We start from the raw sequence: 19,775 nt of genomic DNA, 5'->3' as shown, positions 1-19,775 counted from the left end.
ATTTCAAGCCAATGGGTGTGTGACAGCGGAAGAATGTGGCCAATGGTTTCTGTCTAGAGCGGCTGACTGCCGGGGAGATGATCCTCATTTGACTCAGAGGCTGATGAAGAGTCAGAAAAGTGCATCTGCATGTGCTCATGTTGCAGAAGGTTCATTCAGTGTCAATCCCTAGTGCTAGCTGTGTCATTTGTTCCGTCATGATGGGATGTCTGTCGTCTGCTCCAGACAGTAATGCCGAGGCAGCCATTGGCAGAAGCAAAAGAAAGAAAAAAAAATTCAGTAGGACGATCTAGAAGAGGGGCGTCCACCGGGCAATGGGAATGACCTCCACCCACCTGACAAGTTGCGCTACAAAGTTTTGACTCTAAAATCTTGCGCTAACGACTCTGATGACGGCAGTGCCTGTTGGACCCGTTTGAGAGGGAGGGGAGGGATAGTGAGGGGCTGGGATGGGATGGATGGAGGGGGATAGATTCAGCCTGGGAGAGATTGAGAGATGCAGAGGCTATGCACGAATGGACAGATTCTGGAGATTGAACTACGCAGAGGCCATCCCCAACTGAAGCCTAATAAACCGTTGGGTCCGACCATGGCCCGAGGTCTCGGAGGCGAGAGGAAGAAAAACCTCGTCGTCAGATCTCGTGAAACGACTCAAGAGGGGCCGAGAAAAAAGAGTCAACAACGACTATCCTGGCGAATACGACTAAGAAAGTCCAGGCACGTAAGGCGGAGGCGTAATCGAAACAGTTAGCGTGAGTTCCCATGTTGCCTCACCAGTTTTTTTTTCTTCAGTTTCTCCTCTCGGCTTGCGTTGGTGAGGCGTCGAGACTTGCCTACTGCGGACTCTAGTAGTTTAGTTGCTTCGTCAATCCCGGCTGTCGGTTGGAGAGGGATAAAAAAAAGAGCCTTTGCGAAGACGAGGACGAGACTCCACCAGTGGCCATGGTAACATGGATGATGGAACCAGAAGAGACATTTCTTTTCAACCGAGGCGTCGTCTTTGGGGAGAGGGGGATGATGGATCCATCGTCTGGGTCCATTCTGGATCCCCTCTTCATTCTCTGCAGCTTCTCGTTCTTCAGCTCTTCTGGATCCCCTCGTCTGATGGAAGCTCCTGAACTGCGAGAGGGGACCATTTGCTCCAGCAATGCCTGACCACTGACACGGCCGCCTCGTCTCGACAGGCTCCATCTCGAGCCCCGTACATACGTACATAGGAGGGGCCCGATGGGAGGAGACACACCCCCTGTTTGTCAGTGGAGTTGCCGTCACTGCGGAACCCTCGAACCAGAAGCCAAGAAATGCTTGGACAGAGGAATTGAGGGGTCCTTTCTGGCTTTGCGTTTTGGCCATGGCTATCCCGGCTCGAGTGCCTGAGCCAACACGGGACTCAAGGGAGCGGCAAAGAAAAGAAATGGATATCAGAGCCACCGTCAGGGCCCTCAAAGTACCGGCGCATCGGGCATGCGCCTGAGTACATTACATGCCGCACAGAGGAACCACTGGAGGATGCCTGCCTGCTTGCCTACCTACAAGCTGGCATCTTCTGCTGGTGAGATGCAACCTCCTTAACTCGGACGTGGAACATGAAGCCACCTCATGTAAAGCCACCTCACTTGTGTCTCCTTGCTTCGCGGCGGGCGCCTTGTCCTCATCTCCCTGAGGGTTGTGCGGCCCGTCTACCTTCTGCCGTGTCTCTCCCCCGGCCTGTCTGGATTTATCCTCCTTGTCGTGCCCTTGGCCTGGGCGTCTAAGTGGTCCCCCAATTGCTCGTTTGCTCGCCTCACGGACCAGGGAGCATGGGGTATATCCCTCCAGATATCCATTCCCATACAGTAGGGTTGATGACGGACAGGACAGACCGAAGCCCTAATTGCCAGCATTCAGACCCCCGTCTCTCGCTTCTGCACCTTCAAACAACACCATTTGTAGAATGGAATCTTCGCCCTGCATCGCACCGAGTGAAACAGGATCAGCGGCTGGCGCTGCAGACAGTCTCGAGACTGACCTCTCGTTGGGCCTCATCCGTGAAATAAGCCAACTTGATCTGAGGCTCCAAAAAGCGGTGACGGCGTGCCGGCCTATCCAGAACAAGCCTAGCGCCACCTCCCGCGCACTCCCCTCCAGTAGACTCCAGTGACTCCACCCTGCTCCAGTAGATTTGCGCTAGCCCCGATCGGGAGCTGTCCCCACCAGCAGACGGAAAAAGTTTGGGATATTTCTGCTCCTCCTCTTCCTCCTCTCCTTCCCATCATCACCAACCCAAACCACATCCCCTCGAGACAACGAAGTCGCCATTATCCAGCATCATCCAGAGAACATCCCATACCGAAACTTAGTCGAGTCATCATGCCTTCGGCCGTCGCTGAGCTGTAAACGCCCACTGCGGGCCATGGCTGTTTTCCCCCGTGGTCCGCAGTCCAGCAGTTCACCGAGTTACCAGTCAATTTCCTCGCTCGACCTAGTTTTCCACAGCCTTTCCCGCTCTTGAGCTGAAGCTCAACCGAGAGTCTGTCTCTGAAACCAAAGATTCTGCGATTTGCCCGATTGTCAAGGGCTTTGTTATACACCAACCTCCACCACCTACCTCGACTCCTCCATCTGTCCTCGTACCACTTCTCTTGACCCTCGATAGCATTCCCCCGAGTATCGGCACGTCACTACCAGAAAGGATACAAGATTTCCCACCCATTTCTACACACCCCTAGATTCTGAGTCTCTACGTCAATTTCAGGTTCTTGGACCACATCGAATTGGATCTCGCAAACCAAGGATACTCAGCGACAATTACAAGTCGCCACGCAATAGATTCCAGACCAACCACCGATTCTCTACTACATATACACAGAAGCCATGTCTCGCAGCTTGAAGCGCAAGTTTGCCGCTCCGGTCAAGGTCAAGAAGACCAAGACTGTCAACCGTCGGCGTCGGGTTTCCGACACACCTTCTACCTCCTCATTGAACCTCTCCGACGACGGTGGCTACTCTGCCGTCGAGGACATTAGCGACTCCGAGGACGACGACGAGGATGATGTCGCTGCGGCCGAGGAGGAGAACATTTTGGAGGAAGCTAGCGTTCCAACCCCACAGCCAGCTCCTCGGCCGCGAACCCTCGTTGAAGAAGAGGACGACGATGATGATGACGATGACGAAGATGACGATGACGAGCAGGGAGGCGCGGATGTCGATGATGACGAGGGCAGCTGGGGCGGTATCCCCTCAGAGAATGAGCAAGATTTGCCAGAGTTCTACCAAGAAGCCGATTTCTTTGGCGCAGACACCCCTGTAGAGCGTCATGTTCACTTTGACATGTCTCCCAGCGAGTCTGATTCTACTGACACTGAGGATGATCATGCCGACATGTTTCCCGACATTTTTGTTGACCAAAACACTCTTGACCCTGGATTCCGTCGAGAGATAGAACACGACCCTGATGAGTCGTCGGGCTCAGGGTCGTTCTGGGATTACACTTACCAGTATGGTGACCAGGAGGACTCGGACGCTGAAGAGATCGTCCGTCACTTGGATGGGGATGAGACCCCTACTGCTACACCAAGGGGACCCCATGCCCTTTCTGCTCCCACGTCTCCTACGCCCACCTTTGAAGAGCCCCAGGAGCTGGACGGCTATGAGAGTGAGTCCAGCCACCATGCGGGACACGTTGTCTTTCCAGTGCTAACATGTCTCCTCCAGCTGATGGTGACACTACCGAAGAGGATGAGCCAGAGCCTCCTGTTCGCAGAAAGACACGGCGTCCTTCCAACCCCCAGAGTGACATGTCGGACTCGGATACCGACAGCCCAGTAAAGGCCGAGCGTGGCCAGCCCCGTGTGGGCCGCTACAACCTTGATCGCTCCGACAAGAAGCCCATTGCGGTTTTGAACCCATTGACCAAGAAGATGATGATCTTTACCCCCCACCGCCGGCGACACCTCGACCTCTCGCCGGAGCAGTTCAACTTGGGGTGGCCATTTGAGGATCAGACATCCCCCATCATGAGCAATTCGGCCAACCTGATGCTCAGTGCCATGTTCTCTGGCGAAGCATTTGGCGACTTTGTTAATGACAGCCAAGTCATGGGACCTGCCGAGGCCTTTTTTCCCTTTCCTTCAGACGCCAACACGGCTGATGAGAGCTCGACTGCGCCTAGTCTGCCTGACGAGGATGGCGAGGCGAACCTCCAGCTAGAGTTTGAGGACTTTATCGATCTGGGAAGCGATGACTCCAATGACGAGGATGGAGACAACAACTGGAACCCAGCCTCAACTCCTGCTCGGCCCAGTACTGCTGGAAGCGAGAAAGATGTTCTCTCGCATCTCAACTCTGAAACCGTTGGAGCTTTCCGACGCAACCAGATCAACCAGCAGCTCATCCTGAGCAACCAAGCCACTCAGGACTCGCTTGCATTCAGCGGTCCTTACAACGCCACGGCGATTAAGGGTCTCAAATCGGACCGCTTCGACACAGCCCGCGTACCCCTAACACCTATCCGCCGACATAAGAAGCAGCTGAGTGATCTTACTCGAAGCCCCCTCGAGACCGTGTCTGCGAAGCGCAAGGCATCGGGTGAGGTTGGCGGCGGCCACAAGAGACACCGAAGCATCTCTGACGTGAACCTTCTCCGCATATGATGCAGAGCGGGGTTCCGACAGACACACACCCAAAAACGTGCGAGGACGGCATAGCCCTTGCGGCACAGCTATCCCTGGCCTCGACAGGACTTTCTTTTACAACATTTTCCTTGATTGATTTCTTATCTTCCGTTTCAGCGAATCGCACCAGCCTTCGTTCTTAGCGTGCCTGTGTAGACCCCCTCCCGCAAGGGATAGGGACGACTTCTTTTTGGAGATGATACCCCAAGCCTCGATTCTGGCCGAAAAGCCTGGGTCGATGGTGTCTTTTGGAGGATCGATGTCCGCAGTGGGCTGCTCTGTGAGCGCCCTGCAGGAAGGGAAAAGAGTTTTAGTGCCGCTAATGATGGTTCAAGATGGTCAAAAGCTATGGTCTCTCGTTTACTGGAGATTTTTTATGTTTGGGTCTAGAGGATAGATAAAAATCCACGGCCATGATTCATTTGACTGTTCCATGATTACTTTCACTGTTCGTTTGTGATTGTTGTGACTTGTTGAGCATGCGTGGTTGTAGTGTTGATGAAATTGTGGATGGCCAACTTGGCCCATCACTAAAGGCAGCCGCTTTCAGCGTCAACACCAGCGTTTGGGTCTTAGAGCCTAAGGATCCATCTTCCTCGTTTCATCGCAGTTCTCCAAGTCTAAGGGGAGGACGGAGATGACGTGTCGTGGTCTCGCTGCCTGATGGCCATGACAGCTTTATCGACGCTCCCCATACACACAACAGCCATCGGCCACGATGAGCACAGTATAACATTTGAGCAGTCTTGACTGGAGATTTGGCTAGGCCTCACCCTAATCCTGGTCTTAGGATCCTTCCCGTTCCCCAAAAAGTTGTCGTGATTCACCTCCGCAAAACCCTCTCCAAGATCACCAACCTCAACCGTCTCAACTCCGTCACCTTTTGAATACGATTCAGAAGCCCGGAAAGCACGCGACGGTGTGCTGGCGCAATGGCAGCGCGTTGCTTTCCGGTGGCAAAGGCTCCAGGTTCGAGTCCTGGGTACATCGCGATCTTTTCCTTTTGGTGGTTGGTGATCTTTTTGCTTGGTGTTGTGGGGATGGCAACCCACGCACAACGTTTGACAACCCACCTTTAGCCCAATCAACTGTATTCAAGAACCTAGTTGGCTATTGGTAAGCTGGGTAAAGTCTAGGGAAATTCGCATTGTTGAAATTCGGATTGTTGCGACTCTGGCGGGTCTGTTGATCCTTGCGTATGCAGTTCTCTAGGGTATGGTTGGTCCGCGGTTGAGGGTCACCTTTTTGAACAGGAATGCACCAGACACAAGGCGTTCCATGAGCGGTATGGTACGATCAAGTTGTCTGTGTGGTCATGCCCTCAGTAGTGAGCTTCGCAAAGTCGGTTGGTTGCAGATACTACAGAAGTTGTGCAATCTTTAGCAACTCAGCTCTCAGTGAATTAGGTTGCAAGATTTGAGGCAGACCATGAGAAAACATGCTTGTTTTCATCCGGGTATCGAATGTTCGAGATATCTATTAACGTAGCACACATATTCCCCATGATTACCATTACGACCCAACGCCACAACCGCAAACCTGTTTTCCACCCTAAGCATAACGCGCTGGAGTTTGAGCAGCTGCCATCGGGGCCGGGCCCTTTTCATTCACCTGAGGCAACGCCCAGTTCTGCATGGGGATAGGCTGTCCTTGGTTCTGAGCAGGCGGCCCACCATTCTGCGGCATCTGCTGGAAGCCCTGGGCCGCGGGTCCCCAGTAAGGCGGAGCGGCGAAAACCATGACCGGGGCACGGTTGTTGCGGTTGCGTCTGGACATGTCGATACAGGCGAAGACGAACAGGATGAAGTGGGCGATGAAGACTAGGCAGGTGAAGATGGTCATGGCAATGATCTTGGGGCGGATGCCGCCGTACTGGGTCTTGCAAGACTCGTACTCGTCATCGTAACGACTGTAGCGAGTGGAACTGGGGGAGCATTCGCTGTAGTCGTCGTTGAATATGGCGCTATAAGTGGCCTGCATGCCGCCAACGATGGAGGTCATGATCCAGATGATGAGCGAGAGGGCGATCTGGACACCGGGGTGAATTCCGGACTTGAACTTGCGCAGAGCGCGGGTGAGGACCTCGATAATATCGCAAACAAGAGCGAAGACGAGCTGTAAAGGTCAGTGTGAGAAAACGAAGAGTGAGAGTGTTGGGAGACGCACGATGGGACCTGACGTGATGCCCAGGACATCCAGACCCATAAAGTCATCCTCATCTTGTCCGATAAGGGAGAATGCAAGACCCATGCCAACAACACAACAGACCATGGAAGTGCCGTGCAATCCCATCTTGGACACCATCCAATACTTGGTCTCCACCAGCGGAGGAGGCGTCCACTGCTGCTGACCCATAAACATGGGCTGTTGCTGGCCATTGCTCGCGGGTTGCTGTTGATAAGGCGTGAAGACCTGGCCATAGGAGCCAGGATACAGCTGGAAACCCGTCTGCGTCTGGGTTTGCGCGTTGTTGGGTGGTGGCTGCGTGGGAGGAGGTCGAGTTGGAGCCGCAGTGGAGGAGGATGCGATGGCATCATCAGTCTGTGTTGAAGATTCGGGCGCCATGATGAGCTGCGATAAGCGACTTGAGCGATGCTGGAGAAAAGTAGGAGTCAAGAGTTTCGTGGGGTGATTCGTGAAACAAACGTTGATCGCGATACGGTCGAGCAAAGCAACACGCACAGCGATGAAGAGTTAAGGAATGACTAGAAACGAAAGACTATACGACCAACAACTGACGCAGGTGATCAAAGAAGAAACTCTCACGAGACACACCGGGAGCAGAGATTTATTTAATGCTTCCTCGCCCCCCTCCCTCTCAACCCCAGGCAAATCCTTCGACGATATTAGCGTTGTGTTGCAACCTGCAGGATTAAACTAGATGCGCGTCGGGGACCCTTGCCCCCTGCGATTTTAGTATGTTGGCTGTTGTGCTTGATTGGCTCGCGGCGCTTCGAAGGGGGCTTGATGGTGTCTTGGTGGTGTTCAAGGGGCTTGTCGGTTGCGGGAATGGCGCGGTCTAAGGCATGATAGGATGGCATTGTTAAAAGGAGGTGAGCAAGTCTAGACAGAAAAGACATCGTCTCTGCTATTTCGAGGTCTCTTGTGTAGTCGTCGGTTCATGATCTGCTGAGCGGCAGCTCAAACAGGCCTCATTTGAAGGATCTCACTTGAAACGTCCCAGACTCACAACCGCAGCGCGCAACCAACAAAGTCGTACAATGTCCAGGTCGCAGTTAGAGGACCCAAAGAGACCAACAAGACAACCAAGACTGAGCGTTTCCTTCTCACGGGTACACGGCGGCCGACCATCGCCTAGACCTCTATCGACCCGTGCTCTTTTGGAAACGATCGACGCTGGCCTAAAATTGGACCAGGGGCTGGGAGGAGAAATCGCCGAGGCGAGGAGCGTAGGGCTATGCATCTTTCACTTCATCTTTGATCCTGCTCGTATGTCCACGGTGACTCACGAAACTCATCCTGCAGCTTATACGAAGCCTTGTTTGGACCAACACCAATATCCTTCATCACTCTATTCCAGACGGTGGCTGTGATTGCTTCTCAGCCCCAAATGAAATGGCCTTTGCCAAGAGCTGGAACCATGTCGGCTCACGGACGCTGTGGTCGCATCCTCTGTGCCGACTTGGCGACCGCAGCATAAAAAAACAACACCACACCTCCCACATCCCGTCACGGTTGGATGCTTCCCTATCGGGAAATTGCCGACATCTGGCGGTAACGAGATTTTTAGTGCCAGACGTGTGGGTATCAAATCTACGGCAGTTTCTCCCCAATCCTAGCTTGCTTGACCATCTTTTGCTCTCGCGCATATTCGCTTACGACCTATACATACATATCCAACGCGCTCGTCTATTCTCTCTGCAGCACCACCAAGAGACCCATGATGCCCAGCATCACCGTCTTGAGCCAAGGGTGCTCTGATAGGAGGATCGTCACGTATCCAACAAATGGCATGTATCCCACTACACTGCCAATAATGTCCTTGCGCTCCAGGTAGTCTTGTCCCTTTGCGTACAGCTCGGTATCGTCCGACAAGTTGTTGTCGCCCTTTGTGAGAAGCTCGGCCGTGTCGCTGTAAACTCGTCAGTCGCTGTGTGATAGTCTTCTATTCGTGCTTTCGTACCCATTGCCAAACTTGCGCACTACACGGTGCACAATGGGGATATCCTTGTCCTTGACGTTGTAGACCACCACCTCTCCAACCTCAGTCTCGCGCAACAGGTTTCGATTCCACAGGAAGAGAAGATCACCGCGCTGGAACGCAGGCTCCATAGAACCAGAAAGGACGACGACGATCGGGGACGGCGAGTCGGTGATGACGGAGAGACCCTTCCACATCTGCGACTGTTAGCACCTGTACCCAAGCGCATCGTTATGACTTACCATGAAGGCCGTGGATAGGATCAGCGCAAAGTTCATGAGCTGCGCGGCAGCTTGCCGCGGATTACCGAGACTGGAAAGCATAGCGACGGTCGGAGAGCGAATGGGCAAAAGTCAATGAGCGAGGTTGATGGGAGCTTGACAACTCCGTGTTGAATGGGGACAGACAGGCGCTTCGAAATGGACATGTGGCTCATGGGAGCTTGAGCGCACGGGCCAGCAGTCTCGAGCGAACAGCTGGGGCGTTTGAGGCTTGACCTTGTGGCTGGTGCGAGGCCCCCACCTTTCCAGGGACGTTTGGGAACCCCCAGGTCCGGCAGAAGCACCAAAGGTGATGTCATGACGGCAAGAGGAGCGTGAGAGCGATGTCATCGGCGCAATTGGCGAGTGAGAAGTGTGGTATTTAAAGGACGTCTTGTGATCGAGGGGCCTGTTTACTCTCTTACTTGGTATTTACTCTTAGCATCAATACAGCAGCTCTACTTGACGAATCGTCCTGAACATTTCCAAAATGTCCGATAACAACAACCAACAGCAACAGCAGCAGCCTCAGGGCTCTCAGCCTGGCCTCATTGGCAGTCACTACCAATACGCCAAGGGTGCAGCTGAGGTACTTGCCCACCGTATCTTCCGCGTTGCCTCTCACTGACTTACCTTCAGGCCACGGTCGGTGTCCTCACTGGCTCCCACGCGTGGAAGGCTTCAGGCGAACAAGACAAGGCAGCAGGTCTGGCGGCGTTGAAGAAGGTTGGAGAGATGAGGGAGCAGCAAGACCCCAACCATGAGCACGGCTACGGCAAGGCCGAAGAGATTGCAGGCAAGGTCACTGGCTGCCAGGGAATGGAGCGGGAAGGTCATGCCAGTGCTCACAAGAAGCAGTAGGCTGGAAGGACTCGAGATGAAGCGGACGCATGTATAATAGTGATACGAGACGATGGTGATGAGTTGTGCCATCGCAGATAATGAAGTTGAACATTTCGCAACCTAACCAACAAAGACTTGAACGAGTTCACGCAAACAGCCTCAACAATTGAACCAGGCATCCATCAATCATGAATGGGTTCCTTTATTCTCCGTTGTCTTCTTCTTCTTCTAATAAGACTGCCCTTCGCGACTGCCATACATTTCGAGACGGGAGCTGAGGCACCATGGACAGCAGAGATGCACCTTCCCAAACCAACACTCACCACCTTCCCTCCCTTCAGCCTCAACATGTGCTCTCTTCACCACTACCTTGACTCTCTTCTTTTCTCTCCTTTCAACCCATCCATCCTCTCTTCGGTTGTCCGTCATCTCCTCTCTGACGCCTCACTGCCCACCTATCTTGGCCTCGTCGTTCCTCTTGGACCCAACATCGCGCTACCAGTATCATCTGTTCGTCTACATTATTTACAGCATCTTTCGCATCTTTCTCGCTGAGCCTTCACCATGGACTCAGCTCCTCTTCTCCAAGGCGCCAACGGGCTTCCAGGCCCTGGTGTGATGCAAGACCACGTAAGTCTCGACCTGATGGAAACATCAGCCTGCTTTGCTGACTCGATAATCTTGACAGCCCGCCTTCCTCCGCGCATGCCATTCTCCCTGGCGGTTCATTCCCCAGAACGTTCTCGTCATCCTCCGAGGCCTGGCTCTGGCAGCTCTGCTTGCCATGGGCATCGTGATCCTCGACTACGAGATCAACGAACCGAGCGATTTCTCCGACTGGCGGATTGTGTTCGACTTTGCCAACATCAGCTTCTTCTTTGCCTTTCTCTACCAGCTGGTCGCCTTTGTGAGTCTTCCCACTCGATTCCCTCCTTCCCAACTGACCTTTGATCCCAGTCATGGACCTTCACCCACCTGTACTATCCCCACTCTCACCACATCGATGGTTTCGAGGGTATGCTCATCCGAGCCATGTCGCTGCCGAGGCACATGTCTAGCCTCCGGAAGCAATTCTACTTCACCATGTTTTACACTGCGACAGTGGTCTTTTCCTTCGCGAACTCGGTCATCTACTTCTTCATCACCCGCCAGCATGATGACGATGACGCCGCTGGTGAACCCCAGCCTCCCACTCCTCCAAATGGCACTACGATCTGGGCAGGTGCCGCGAGAGCTGCCCCGGAGGCACCATGTAAGTGATGATGTATTGCATCTCTCTGCCTTGTGCTAACCTTGAGCAGTGAGCGACATCTTTGACGAAGGATCACTTCGCGCATTTGTCATCCTGGCCCTGTACGTGATCGCACCTATCATCATGGTGATCGAGATTCTTTGGCTCAACAGCATTCGACGTCCATATGTACGTTCAACCTCGACCTCAGTGACAAGTGACAATACTGACAGCGATGATACAGGCAATTGGACTGCATCTGCTGGGTCTCATGGTCAATGCAGCTATCTACCTAGGGTGGGCGGCCTTTGGTCATCTCGTCACAAACTGGTATGCCTTCTTCTGGCTCGACAAGAGTGAGGTTGGCTCGGATGAGGCAGTGACTCTGTACTCCATCGGGTTTGTATTCTTGGCTCCTATCAGTAAGTGTTTCTTGAAAACGTCCATGTCTTGATGTTAACGATCTGTTAGTGTACATCCTGATGCAAGGCTTGGTCGGCATTCGTGAAAGCATGACACGATCACTGTCCGAGGCTCGCGCCATCGCTGCTGCGCAGGAGGCGCTTGAGAATTGATAGTTGTGCGGCATGGGTAGATGGTTGGAGAGGGGAAAGCTGGTGAAGAGGTGGATGTCCATGCACGGTGGTCAGTGGTGACTTGTTGGCGAAGAATGATGAACTCGGCCTGGTACGCTCAATATGAGCCAGGGTGTTGGATGCATGCATGCTGCAAATCCTCTTAATACCCTAGAAATTGACTCAGTTCTTGCAGACGTTGAAGCATCGTGCAGTGACGGTTGAAATGACGGTTGAAATCGGACCGTTGCAACGGCTACTGCACCCTTGAACCTTGCTTGACTTCATAGAGCGCTGAATATGGCCGAGATAGGTTCATGGAATGAGTCAAATGTCGAAACGAGGCGTCAAACGTGACGGAGCTCGGGTGCAGTGCACTTGGACGACCGTGAATCTGTACCAAAAATGGTGGCTGCGTGAGGCATGTGCAAGAGCTTGGGACTCGTCCACACCATCTTGGGCGCCGGCAGGTTGGGTAGAATTGATCGAGTCACCAATCAGAAATGGGGCCCTGATTTGCACAGATGATCTGGCTTGGTAGTGTCTTCACGGAGCCTGACGATTGGGTATCAGGCTGGTGAGCCGGTGACGCGACAGGACGGGCGCTCTTTGGAGTCGTTGGACTGTCGAGTTACACTGAAGGTGGCTGCAGAGAGTGGCAAGAAGATGGCCATGGTGATTGGAGATGAGACGAGACGAGACAGGTTTGAGATGAGGCTGTGCAGATATGACTGGGATAGATACTGGGAAGCGTCAAGGGCGTCTTGACAGTAAGAGAGAGAAGATGACGAGTCAGGCATGAATTCGTTCGAGGTCAAGTTACAGGGATAGTCATGATGGAGAGGAAGCCAGGCCGGCGCCGCTTAATTTTAGCGAGACAAGCCGAACCCAAGCTTTGGGATTTGGGACTTGACTGGGCTTGAAAATGAAATAGCTGGACCTATCAGAGAGGCTCAGTAATCGACAAGACTGACGTGGTTGCAGTGGGATGCCTGTTACTGGAACCCCGCGGTGGACTAGACAATGTGAATGGCTGGGGAGTGAGGGCATCCATGGATCCATCCATCCACCAAGAATAGTTAAATACAGCTCACATCCCCCAAACCCCCGACTTCCTCTCTTTCTTCCTCCCCCCCACTCGCAACTAAAATCAGGGTCGCAAAGCTTCATCACGAGGATATTGTTTTACGGCATATTCTTCCGCCCGGGCCCTCCTTTGTCAATCTTTTTTTGTTGCGCTTCACTCTCTTTTCCCTCTCCTTCTCTCTCTCTTCCTCTCCTCTCTTCGCTCATTTCGTCACTCTCTAGCCAAGTTCGATCGAATCAAAAAGTCAGCCGGGAGAATAGACAAAAACAACTTCACTCTTTTACGTGTCCTTGTTCTCCCCTTTCTTTCCTCGAATCTCCCGTCACGAGTTCACTCTTTAATTACCAGAACCCGAAAACAAACCGCAGCCATGTTCAAGCGCTCAGTCCGGTCGCAAGACCCAAACCGCGTCGACAAGTCTGCGAGACTAAAGAGATCGGGCTCCCACCGGGACCATGTCAAGATGTCGAAACTGCAGAGATCGCTCAACGAGCGGGACACGACTCCCCAGCAGCACCAAAAATCTCCCGCAGCCGCGCCCTCCCCCTCGCCCATCGTGACCCTCACCGTGGGCCGTGACGGCCGGCTCTTTGCGGCGCACGAGGATGTGCTCCGCCAGTCGCCCTTCTTCGAGGCCGCCTGCCGCGGAAGCCCCTTTGATGCGCAGAGCAAGAGGATCTCCCTCCCCGACGAAGAACCCGAGGTCTTCTCGGCCGTCCTCGAGTACCTGTACAAGGGTGACTACTACCCCCGCCTGCTTCACAACAGGCACCGAAACTCTTGGGAGCTCGAGGACTACGGTCGAACACCTCAGTCATCCCCCAACCCCGAAACCGGAGGTGGTCGCGCCGGCGAAGCCTCCGTCTACCTGTCCAGTCTGGGTGTCGAAATCCTCCGCGACACCGTCATCTACTGCGCCGCCGACCGCTACGGCCTCGAAGAGCTAAAGCGCCTGGCCCTGCGCAAGCAAGGGCTTCAGGCCGGCATCGACGTCGCCACCATCCTGCGGTCCGCCCAGTACGCCTACACCCACACCCCGGACTCGGACAGCCGCCTGCGCGCTCACTACCTCGCCCTGATCATCCGCTGTCGCAAGACCTTCAAGCGGAGCGGGACCATGCAGGCCGAGATGGAGGCGGGCGGCAGCAAGCTCTTCTTCGACCTGTTTGTAGCCATGTGCAACCACCTGGACGATGTCATTGACGTCAGCAATGCTCGGACGCCAAAGACTGTCTGAAGGTGACGACAAGAACGAACGAACGAGCCACCACTGTACACATACAAAACACTCAGGCCTCCAGATGCGCGTGTAACTCGCCAATTTGGATCTCTGCTGGAGGATGAGTGCGGAAACAACAAAAAAACACGGAGAACCGAAAAAGGAAACAAAACACCAAAAAAAAAAGTGTATCATGATGAGAATTACTCGAGCCGGCGTTGGATTCTTTTGCTTTTCACGCTCCCTCCTCATCAGATTGACGTCCTAAGGAGCTTTTTGTTTTACTACATGAACTCCCCTTCTTTTCACGAGGTTGGCCGACCGAAATTGTCTGATTTGAGAAAGTACAAGAGCACGAGAGGATCTAATGACGCCCGGCAACACAACGAGCCCACCATCCTCTGCTCCCTTTATTGTGTGTTAACTCCTTGGTTTACTGTGCGTTGCTTCTTCTGCGCTCGTCTTTTGCTTTGATACCCATTACACTTGCGGCACTGGAACATTTTTTCTACTCTGGCGTTTTTACGGTCTTACACGACTGGGACTGGCATCTTGATTGTATGTCTGGTTCCTACATTCGCTTTCAGAGTACTTGGGAAGAACCGGAGCTTTGCTTGCCTTTCTCAACCCGCGAGCAAATTATCCAAGATTGAAACGATTGCGCCATCTCGGTTTCTAAACGAATGGATCTTTTTGGAGTTTAACTGTGTTTTATTGCGGTTCTTGCGTTGGGCGTTTCATTATGCTTAGACGCGAAACGGATACAAACTCTCCTACTCACACCAGGCACGGGGGGCCCAAAGGCATAATTCCTCTCTACTCACACGCTTGATTGCGTGTGCACGTCTTTTACGGGCTCCCCTTGGTCCTGGTATCCAGAATGACACCTCCTGTTTTTTGCTTTCCCTTTGTTTTTGATGGAGAAAAAAAAAGATCTTCTGCATGGTCTTGGGGGCGATGGACAATACAAACTCGCCGAGAAACGAAGTTATGATCTTGATGATTAGAAACAACAATACTTGATAGGATCGTTGAGCGATCCTCCCTGGCGCTAGCTCCGTCAGGGTCCGAGGTAATGAGAAATTCGGCCACCTCAATTTGGTGTTTTCCTGTCTGATGCGTGATATGTGATGTCTATTGTGAGGTTCATCTATGAATGGGAATTACTTAAGTAGACTCCCACTTGACCTCAAAGTTCTCAAACTTGGCTTCCAACTCTTCCGTTACGTCTTTGTTAGGTCGTGCCACAGCAGCACCGACCTCAACCTCCCATCCATCCTCACCGAAAGGCCAGCAGAGCTGTCTCAAAGGCACTTTCTCATCAGCATCATCAATCCGAGAGATCCACCAACACAGCCCAAGCACACTCTTCTCCCTCTCAATAACAATAGTAGCACTCTTGTCACCACTCTTGACAGCAGCCTCGTCTTTTTCAGGCACAGGCGCAAGACTCCAATCGCTGAAATTATCGCAGCCAACGGTAGCGAAGCGAGGGTGGTTGTTGAAGTACTCGATGCCCGTCTTGATCCACTTTTTCTGGGAGGAGCCCGGCTTTGTGAGGGTGAGCAGGAGACCGGCCTGGTCGTACTGGTGGGTGTAGGTCAAGGTGAAGGTGAGAGTTGCTGAGATGAGGCTTTGAAGGGGACCAGAGGAGTGAGTGCGCGAGGGGGCTGAGACGTTAGCATTGAACGGTGCTGGAGTGGTGATGTTGGACTTGGTGGTGAGGGGCATTGAGGGGCTACTCACCAGTAAAGACATCATGAGAAGGAGGCTGCTTCCAGATATCGCCACCAGGCTTGGCAGAAACAGTAAAAGGGGATTCCATTTTGTAGGTGTTTGCGTATAGGTATATCTCGTTAAAAGTCAAAAGGTCTACGGAGGAGGTGCAGATGTAAATGTGTTGCTCGAAGGATTCGGAGCTGGCGTCGCGGGGCAGGGTCTGACGTAATTATAGCACCGAGTCTCAGACTGCCATCTTTCTCCGCACTGCGTGACTCGGCCCACGAATGTTGAGATTGATTGGTAACAACACGGGTATTTGAAGGAATACGATGCATTAAAGGGTCAATTTGGGGGGTATGAGGGAGAGTGAGGATGCGGATGGCGGGCCGAAATGCCGCTGTTACATGAGTGAAGGGGGGAGGCCGTCTCTCAGAACACCAAAACATACGTGGTTGTTAGCTTATTCACCTCTGATGAAGATAGAATAAAGATCGCAAAAAAAGTAGATAAGAGGTTGAGAATTTCATCAATTAGGACAATTCTTCTCTAATTATCGTATTTTTATACAAATAATTATGTGACATTTGAGAGGATTTAGACCTGTATACCTGCATCTTTGGCTTTGGTGTCTTCATCGACGTGCATGTGGAGGATTGAGCAGAGTGCTGAATCTGGACATAATGCGTACTTCCGGAATAGGATATTAAACCAATTTTTGGATGACTACAATAATCACTGAAATGACCACGGAAGGGACGAAAATGAGACTAAATTCGCCAAACTCGGAATCCTCTTTGTCGCTGCTTCACTAATCATAGCCTACAATCTTTCGTCTGATGGTCGCCAGACAGCCAGCAAACAGACAGCCACAACGTCGCAACGTCGGGCAGAGGTCGCTGAGACAGAGAGGTTATGATCATATGGCGGGGTATTTTTAGGTGAAAATCGGAATCGATGGTCGAGTGGGTCGCCCCCCGGCCTGACTCACGAGGCGATGATGGTTCGAACACCGGAGGATGGTGGTTTTTCGCGTGACGTGCAGATGCGTGGAACGATCCCTCAGCGCTGCCAGCAAAGTCATTTTGATCGAAGCGTTTCTGTATTTTGATTGCTAACAGTTTTCAAATTGCGGAAAAAAATAACAACAGAGAGAGAAGCTTTTCGTTCTGTTGATTTTGCAGAGGTTGGTGACGAGTAGAAGATGTGCCGCGGTTTAACCGCCGCTCACAGTCCCCAGCCGGAGATCGATCTTGAATCTTTCAACCTTTCGGTTTCTTCACATCTTCAACATGTCGTCCTTTCTTACGCCTCCGAAATCCGGGCCTAATGGCCTCCGGCCAACCGTGAAGCCTCGGTTCGCGAAGCCGAATCCTGTCCGGGCCATGCGCGAGCGAGAGGAACGTCGAGCTGCTGCCGCCACCACCTCTTCACAGTCCCTTCGAATCAACGCCGTCAATCGCAACGCCTCGCTCGCAGCTCCCTCCCGGCCGCAATGTCCCAACAAGTCATGTCCGAACCCGAATGTCGTCGACGGCACATGTCAGACATGCGGTCGCATCGCTGACGACAGCAACATCGTTTCCGAGATTACCTTTGGAGAGTCCTCCAACGGCGCTGCGGTTGTCCATGGCTCTTACATTGGAGCCGATCAGGCTGGTGTCCGAAGTATGGGACCTGCGTTTCGGAGGGTTGGTGGATCAGAAGACAGGGAAAAGAGCATTCGAGAGGCCAAGAGTTTGATGCAGGGATACGCACAGCAGCTCAACGTCGGAGACAGCTTGATCACGGCTGGAACGCAGGTCTTCAAGCTCGCCTCGAGCGCCAACTTTGTACAGGGCCGCACCCTCGCCAGTGTCGCCGCCGTCTGCCTATACGCCGCTTGCAGAGCACAGCCGCCATGTAAGGTCATGCTTATTGATCTGGCCGATCTGGTGCAGCTCAACGTCTTCAAGCTCGGTCGCATCTTCAAGAAGCTCAACGAGGTGGTCCCAATCGGCAACGACGGTCTCATCCCTGTGTACCCCGAGGATCTCATCTGGCGGTTCGCGACAAAGATGGAGTTTCACCAGGAGACAGCCAAGGTTGCTGAGGATGCCGTTCGCTTGGTGAAGCGCATGAGTCGGGATTGGATGGTCATGGGTCGTCGACCCTCTGGTATTTGTGGTGCTTGTCTTCTCATGGCTGCGCGAATGCACAACTTTCGACGTACTGTGCGAGAAGTCGTCTACATCGTCAAGGTCACCAATCACACCATTCAGAGCCGCCTACAAGAGTTCAAGGTCACCGAGTCCAGTCGAATGTCGGTCGAGGACTTCTTGAAGCAGGATTTCCTGGAGAGCTCACATGACCCGCCTTCATTCTACAGAAACACCGAGGAGTACAAGAAGACGTTGGAGGGCAAGAGCAAGAAACGCAAGCGACCATCGGCGGACTTGGAGGGTGATGAGGGTGAAGACGCGCTGGCTGACAAGATCGATCCCCGACTGATTGAAGGCGGTGCCGACCTGTCCAAGGCTCCTGTCGTGGAGTATCGTCGCGACGATGACGGATTCATCATTCCACCCATTCCATCAAAGATCGCAAAGGATCCATCGCTGGTTAACAGACTCAATGGAAACAACGCAACAGACGACCAGAGCGAAGAAGCCAACGTGGAGAATCTCGACAACTTGGTTGAAGAATTCGGTGACGCGCTGGAAGAGGAGCTGGAAGGAGATTCTCGAGCGAACGGAAAGCAAAAGGGAAAGCCTCAACTACCCATTAACGAGGAGTGGGAGCAGGACGAACAGGAACTGGAGGGAGTTATCGAAGAGATCTTTAACGATCCTCTGACCTACGAGCACGCCATGGCCTACTCGAACGCCGAGCAGCGAGCGCAGATCCACACCGTCTGGGCATTACAACAACGACCCCAGAAGGAAGTGTCCATGTCGGCGGACGTGACAGAAGACGAGTTTGCCGACGATCCCGAGGTCATCAATTGTCTGCTGTCGCCAGAAGAGGCCCAGATCAAGGAGATGATCTGGGTGAACCAGAATAAGGAGTGGCTACGAAAGCACCAAGAGAAGGTGTTCCGGAAGAAGGTTGAAGCGGAGCGACCAAAGCAGACACGAAAGCGACGAAAGCGAGCCAGAATGGGTGAGGGACAGACAAGCCCAGCCAGTTCAGCAGCCGAGGCGGCCGTCAACGTTGCCAAGGATCGCGCGTGGTCCAAGAGAATCAACTACGACGCCATCCGCAACATTTTCGACATGCCCAACGTCGGAGGGCCTGGGTCAGAAGCCACAAGCCAAAAAACGAGCGTCGCAGGAAGCACCATGGGCGGCGACGACGCAAGCGAAGCAGGCAACGAGAGTGTGGTTGGCGATGAGACGGAGGCTCCTCAGGAGGAAGAGGAAGAGGAAGAAGAGGAGCAGTACGATGAGACACAAAATTACGGCGATGGAGAAGAGTTTGGAGGTGGAGAGTTTGAGGGTGGCTACGATGAGGATGATCCAGATATGGATGCTCAGTATGGACTCGACGACGAGTATGCTTGAGCTGGAGATGTGGTGCGATACCCAGATTAGAGAGATAGAGGCAAACCACAAGCCCAACATGGTTAATTCAAAAAGATTTCAGCATTTGAGATGGGGTTCTTGTTTGTGACTGATGTTGGTGACGGCTTCACTACAGGCGGACCGGCGGCACTGGGAGATTGAACATGCCCTTAATATTGACCAAATATCACCTGAACTTAGGACTGAGACCCATCTAAGCTTAGATATAAGAATGGCTTATCCTTATATAACCTTATGAATATCTACCAAATCCTTAGAATATGTCGGTCGGCTGGTCGGGCTCGTGAGAGAAAAGGCTGCTTGCCCCCAACCCAAGTACATACGACCACATCTGCTAGAAAGCTCGGGATCCCGTCCGATCTCCCATCGATAACCTGGCAAGAGTTGGATTAGTAGCTAGGTCGGTGACGACTAGCGAATCCCCAATGTTGTATGTCTTCCTTTTTGCATCTTCTGCTCCTCGT

At 52.9% G+C, this 19,775-nt stretch overlaps 8 protein-coding genes across 8 annotated transcripts; 5 read left to right on the top strand and 3 right to left on the bottom strand.

Annotated features, from left to right (window-relative positions):
- Nucleotides 1-2,853: 2,853 nt before the first annotated feature.
- Nucleotides 2,854-4,631, top strand: MRS44_009454 (uncharacterized protein; the record flags this gene model as incomplete). The annotated part of the gene is made up of 2 exons (XM_046267890.2): nt 2,854-3,634; nt 3,694-4,631. 2 exons carry the CDS (start codon nt 2,854-2,856, stop codon nt 4,629-4,631), a joined length of 1,719 nt encoding a protein of 572 aa, XP_046125323.1.
- A 1,572-nt stretch (nt 4,632-6,203) lies between these two features.
- On the bottom strand, nt 6,204-7,217 carry MRS44_009453 (uncharacterized protein; the record flags this gene model as incomplete). Its single annotated transcript, XM_046281677.1, has 2 exons — nt 6,204-6,767; nt 6,819-7,217. 2 exons carry the CDS (start codon nt 7,215-7,217, stop codon nt 6,204-6,206), a joined length of 963 nt encoding a protein of 320 aa, XP_046125324.1.
- Nucleotides 7,218-8,522: 1,305 nt separating this feature from the next.
- MRS44_009452 (uncharacterized protein) lies at nt 8,523-9,137 on the bottom strand (the record flags this gene model as incomplete). Its single annotated transcript, XM_046277736.2, has 3 exons — nt 8,523-8,745; nt 8,797-9,011; nt 9,057-9,137. 3 exons carry the CDS (start codon nt 9,135-9,137, stop codon nt 8,523-8,525), a joined length of 519 nt encoding a protein of 172 aa, XP_046125326.1.
- A 427-nt stretch (nt 9,138-9,564) lies between these two features.
- Nucleotides 9,565-9,935, top strand: MRS44_009451 (uncharacterized protein; the record flags this gene model as incomplete). The annotated part of the gene is made up of 2 exons (XM_046267891.2): nt 9,565-9,663; nt 9,714-9,935. The coding sequence occupies 2 exons, from the start codon at nt 9,565-9,567 to the stop codon at nt 9,933-9,935; spliced, it is 321 nt and encodes a 106-aa protein (XP_046125327.1).
- A 546-nt stretch (nt 9,936-10,481) lies between these two features.
- Nucleotides 10,482-11,723, top strand: MRS44_009450 (uncharacterized protein; the record flags this gene model as incomplete). Its single annotated transcript, XM_065621296.1, has 6 exons — nt 10,482-10,547; nt 10,606-10,824; nt 10,875-11,169; nt 11,219-11,337; nt 11,393-11,570; nt 11,620-11,723. 6 exons carry the CDS (start codon nt 10,482-10,484, stop codon nt 11,721-11,723), a joined length of 981 nt encoding a protein of 326 aa, XP_065477368.1.
- Nucleotides 11,724-13,180: 1,457 nt separating this feature from the next.
- On the top strand, nt 13,181-14,047 carry MRS44_009449 (uncharacterized protein; the record flags this gene model as incomplete). The annotated part of the gene is made up of 1 exon (XM_046271692.2): nt 13,181-14,047. The coding sequence occupies one exon, from the start codon at nt 13,181-13,183 to the stop codon at nt 14,045-14,047; it is 867 nt and encodes a 288-aa protein (XP_046125329.2).
- A 1,149-nt stretch (nt 14,048-15,196) lies between these two features.
- On the bottom strand, nt 15,197-15,854 carry MRS44_009448 (uncharacterized protein; the record flags this gene model as incomplete). The annotated part of the gene is made up of 2 exons (XM_065621295.1): nt 15,197-15,723; nt 15,776-15,854. The coding sequence occupies 2 exons, from the start codon at nt 15,852-15,854 to the stop codon at nt 15,197-15,199; spliced, it is 606 nt and encodes a 201-aa protein (XP_065477367.1).
- Nucleotides 15,855-17,040: 1,186 nt separating this feature from the next.
- Nucleotides 17,041-19,290, top strand: MRS44_009447 (uncharacterized protein; the record flags this gene model as incomplete). Its single annotated transcript, XM_046277737.2, has 1 exon — nt 17,041-19,290. The coding sequence occupies one exon, from the start codon at nt 17,041-17,043 to the stop codon at nt 19,288-19,290; it is 2,250 nt and encodes a 749-aa protein (XP_046125331.1).
- Between the last annotated feature and the right edge of the window lie 485 nt (nt 19,291-19,775).

This window comes from Fusarium solani (genome assembly GCF_023522795.1).
Source record: "Fusarium solani strain SB1 chromosome Unknown bctg00000005, whole genome shotgun sequence".
Classification (NCBI taxonomy): Eukaryota; Fungi; Ascomycota; class Sordariomycetes; order Hypocreales; family Nectriaceae; genus Fusarium; species Fusarium solani.
The sequence above is the reverse complement of the archived record's forward strand: the minus strand, read 5'-3'. Positions and strand labels throughout refer to the sequence as shown.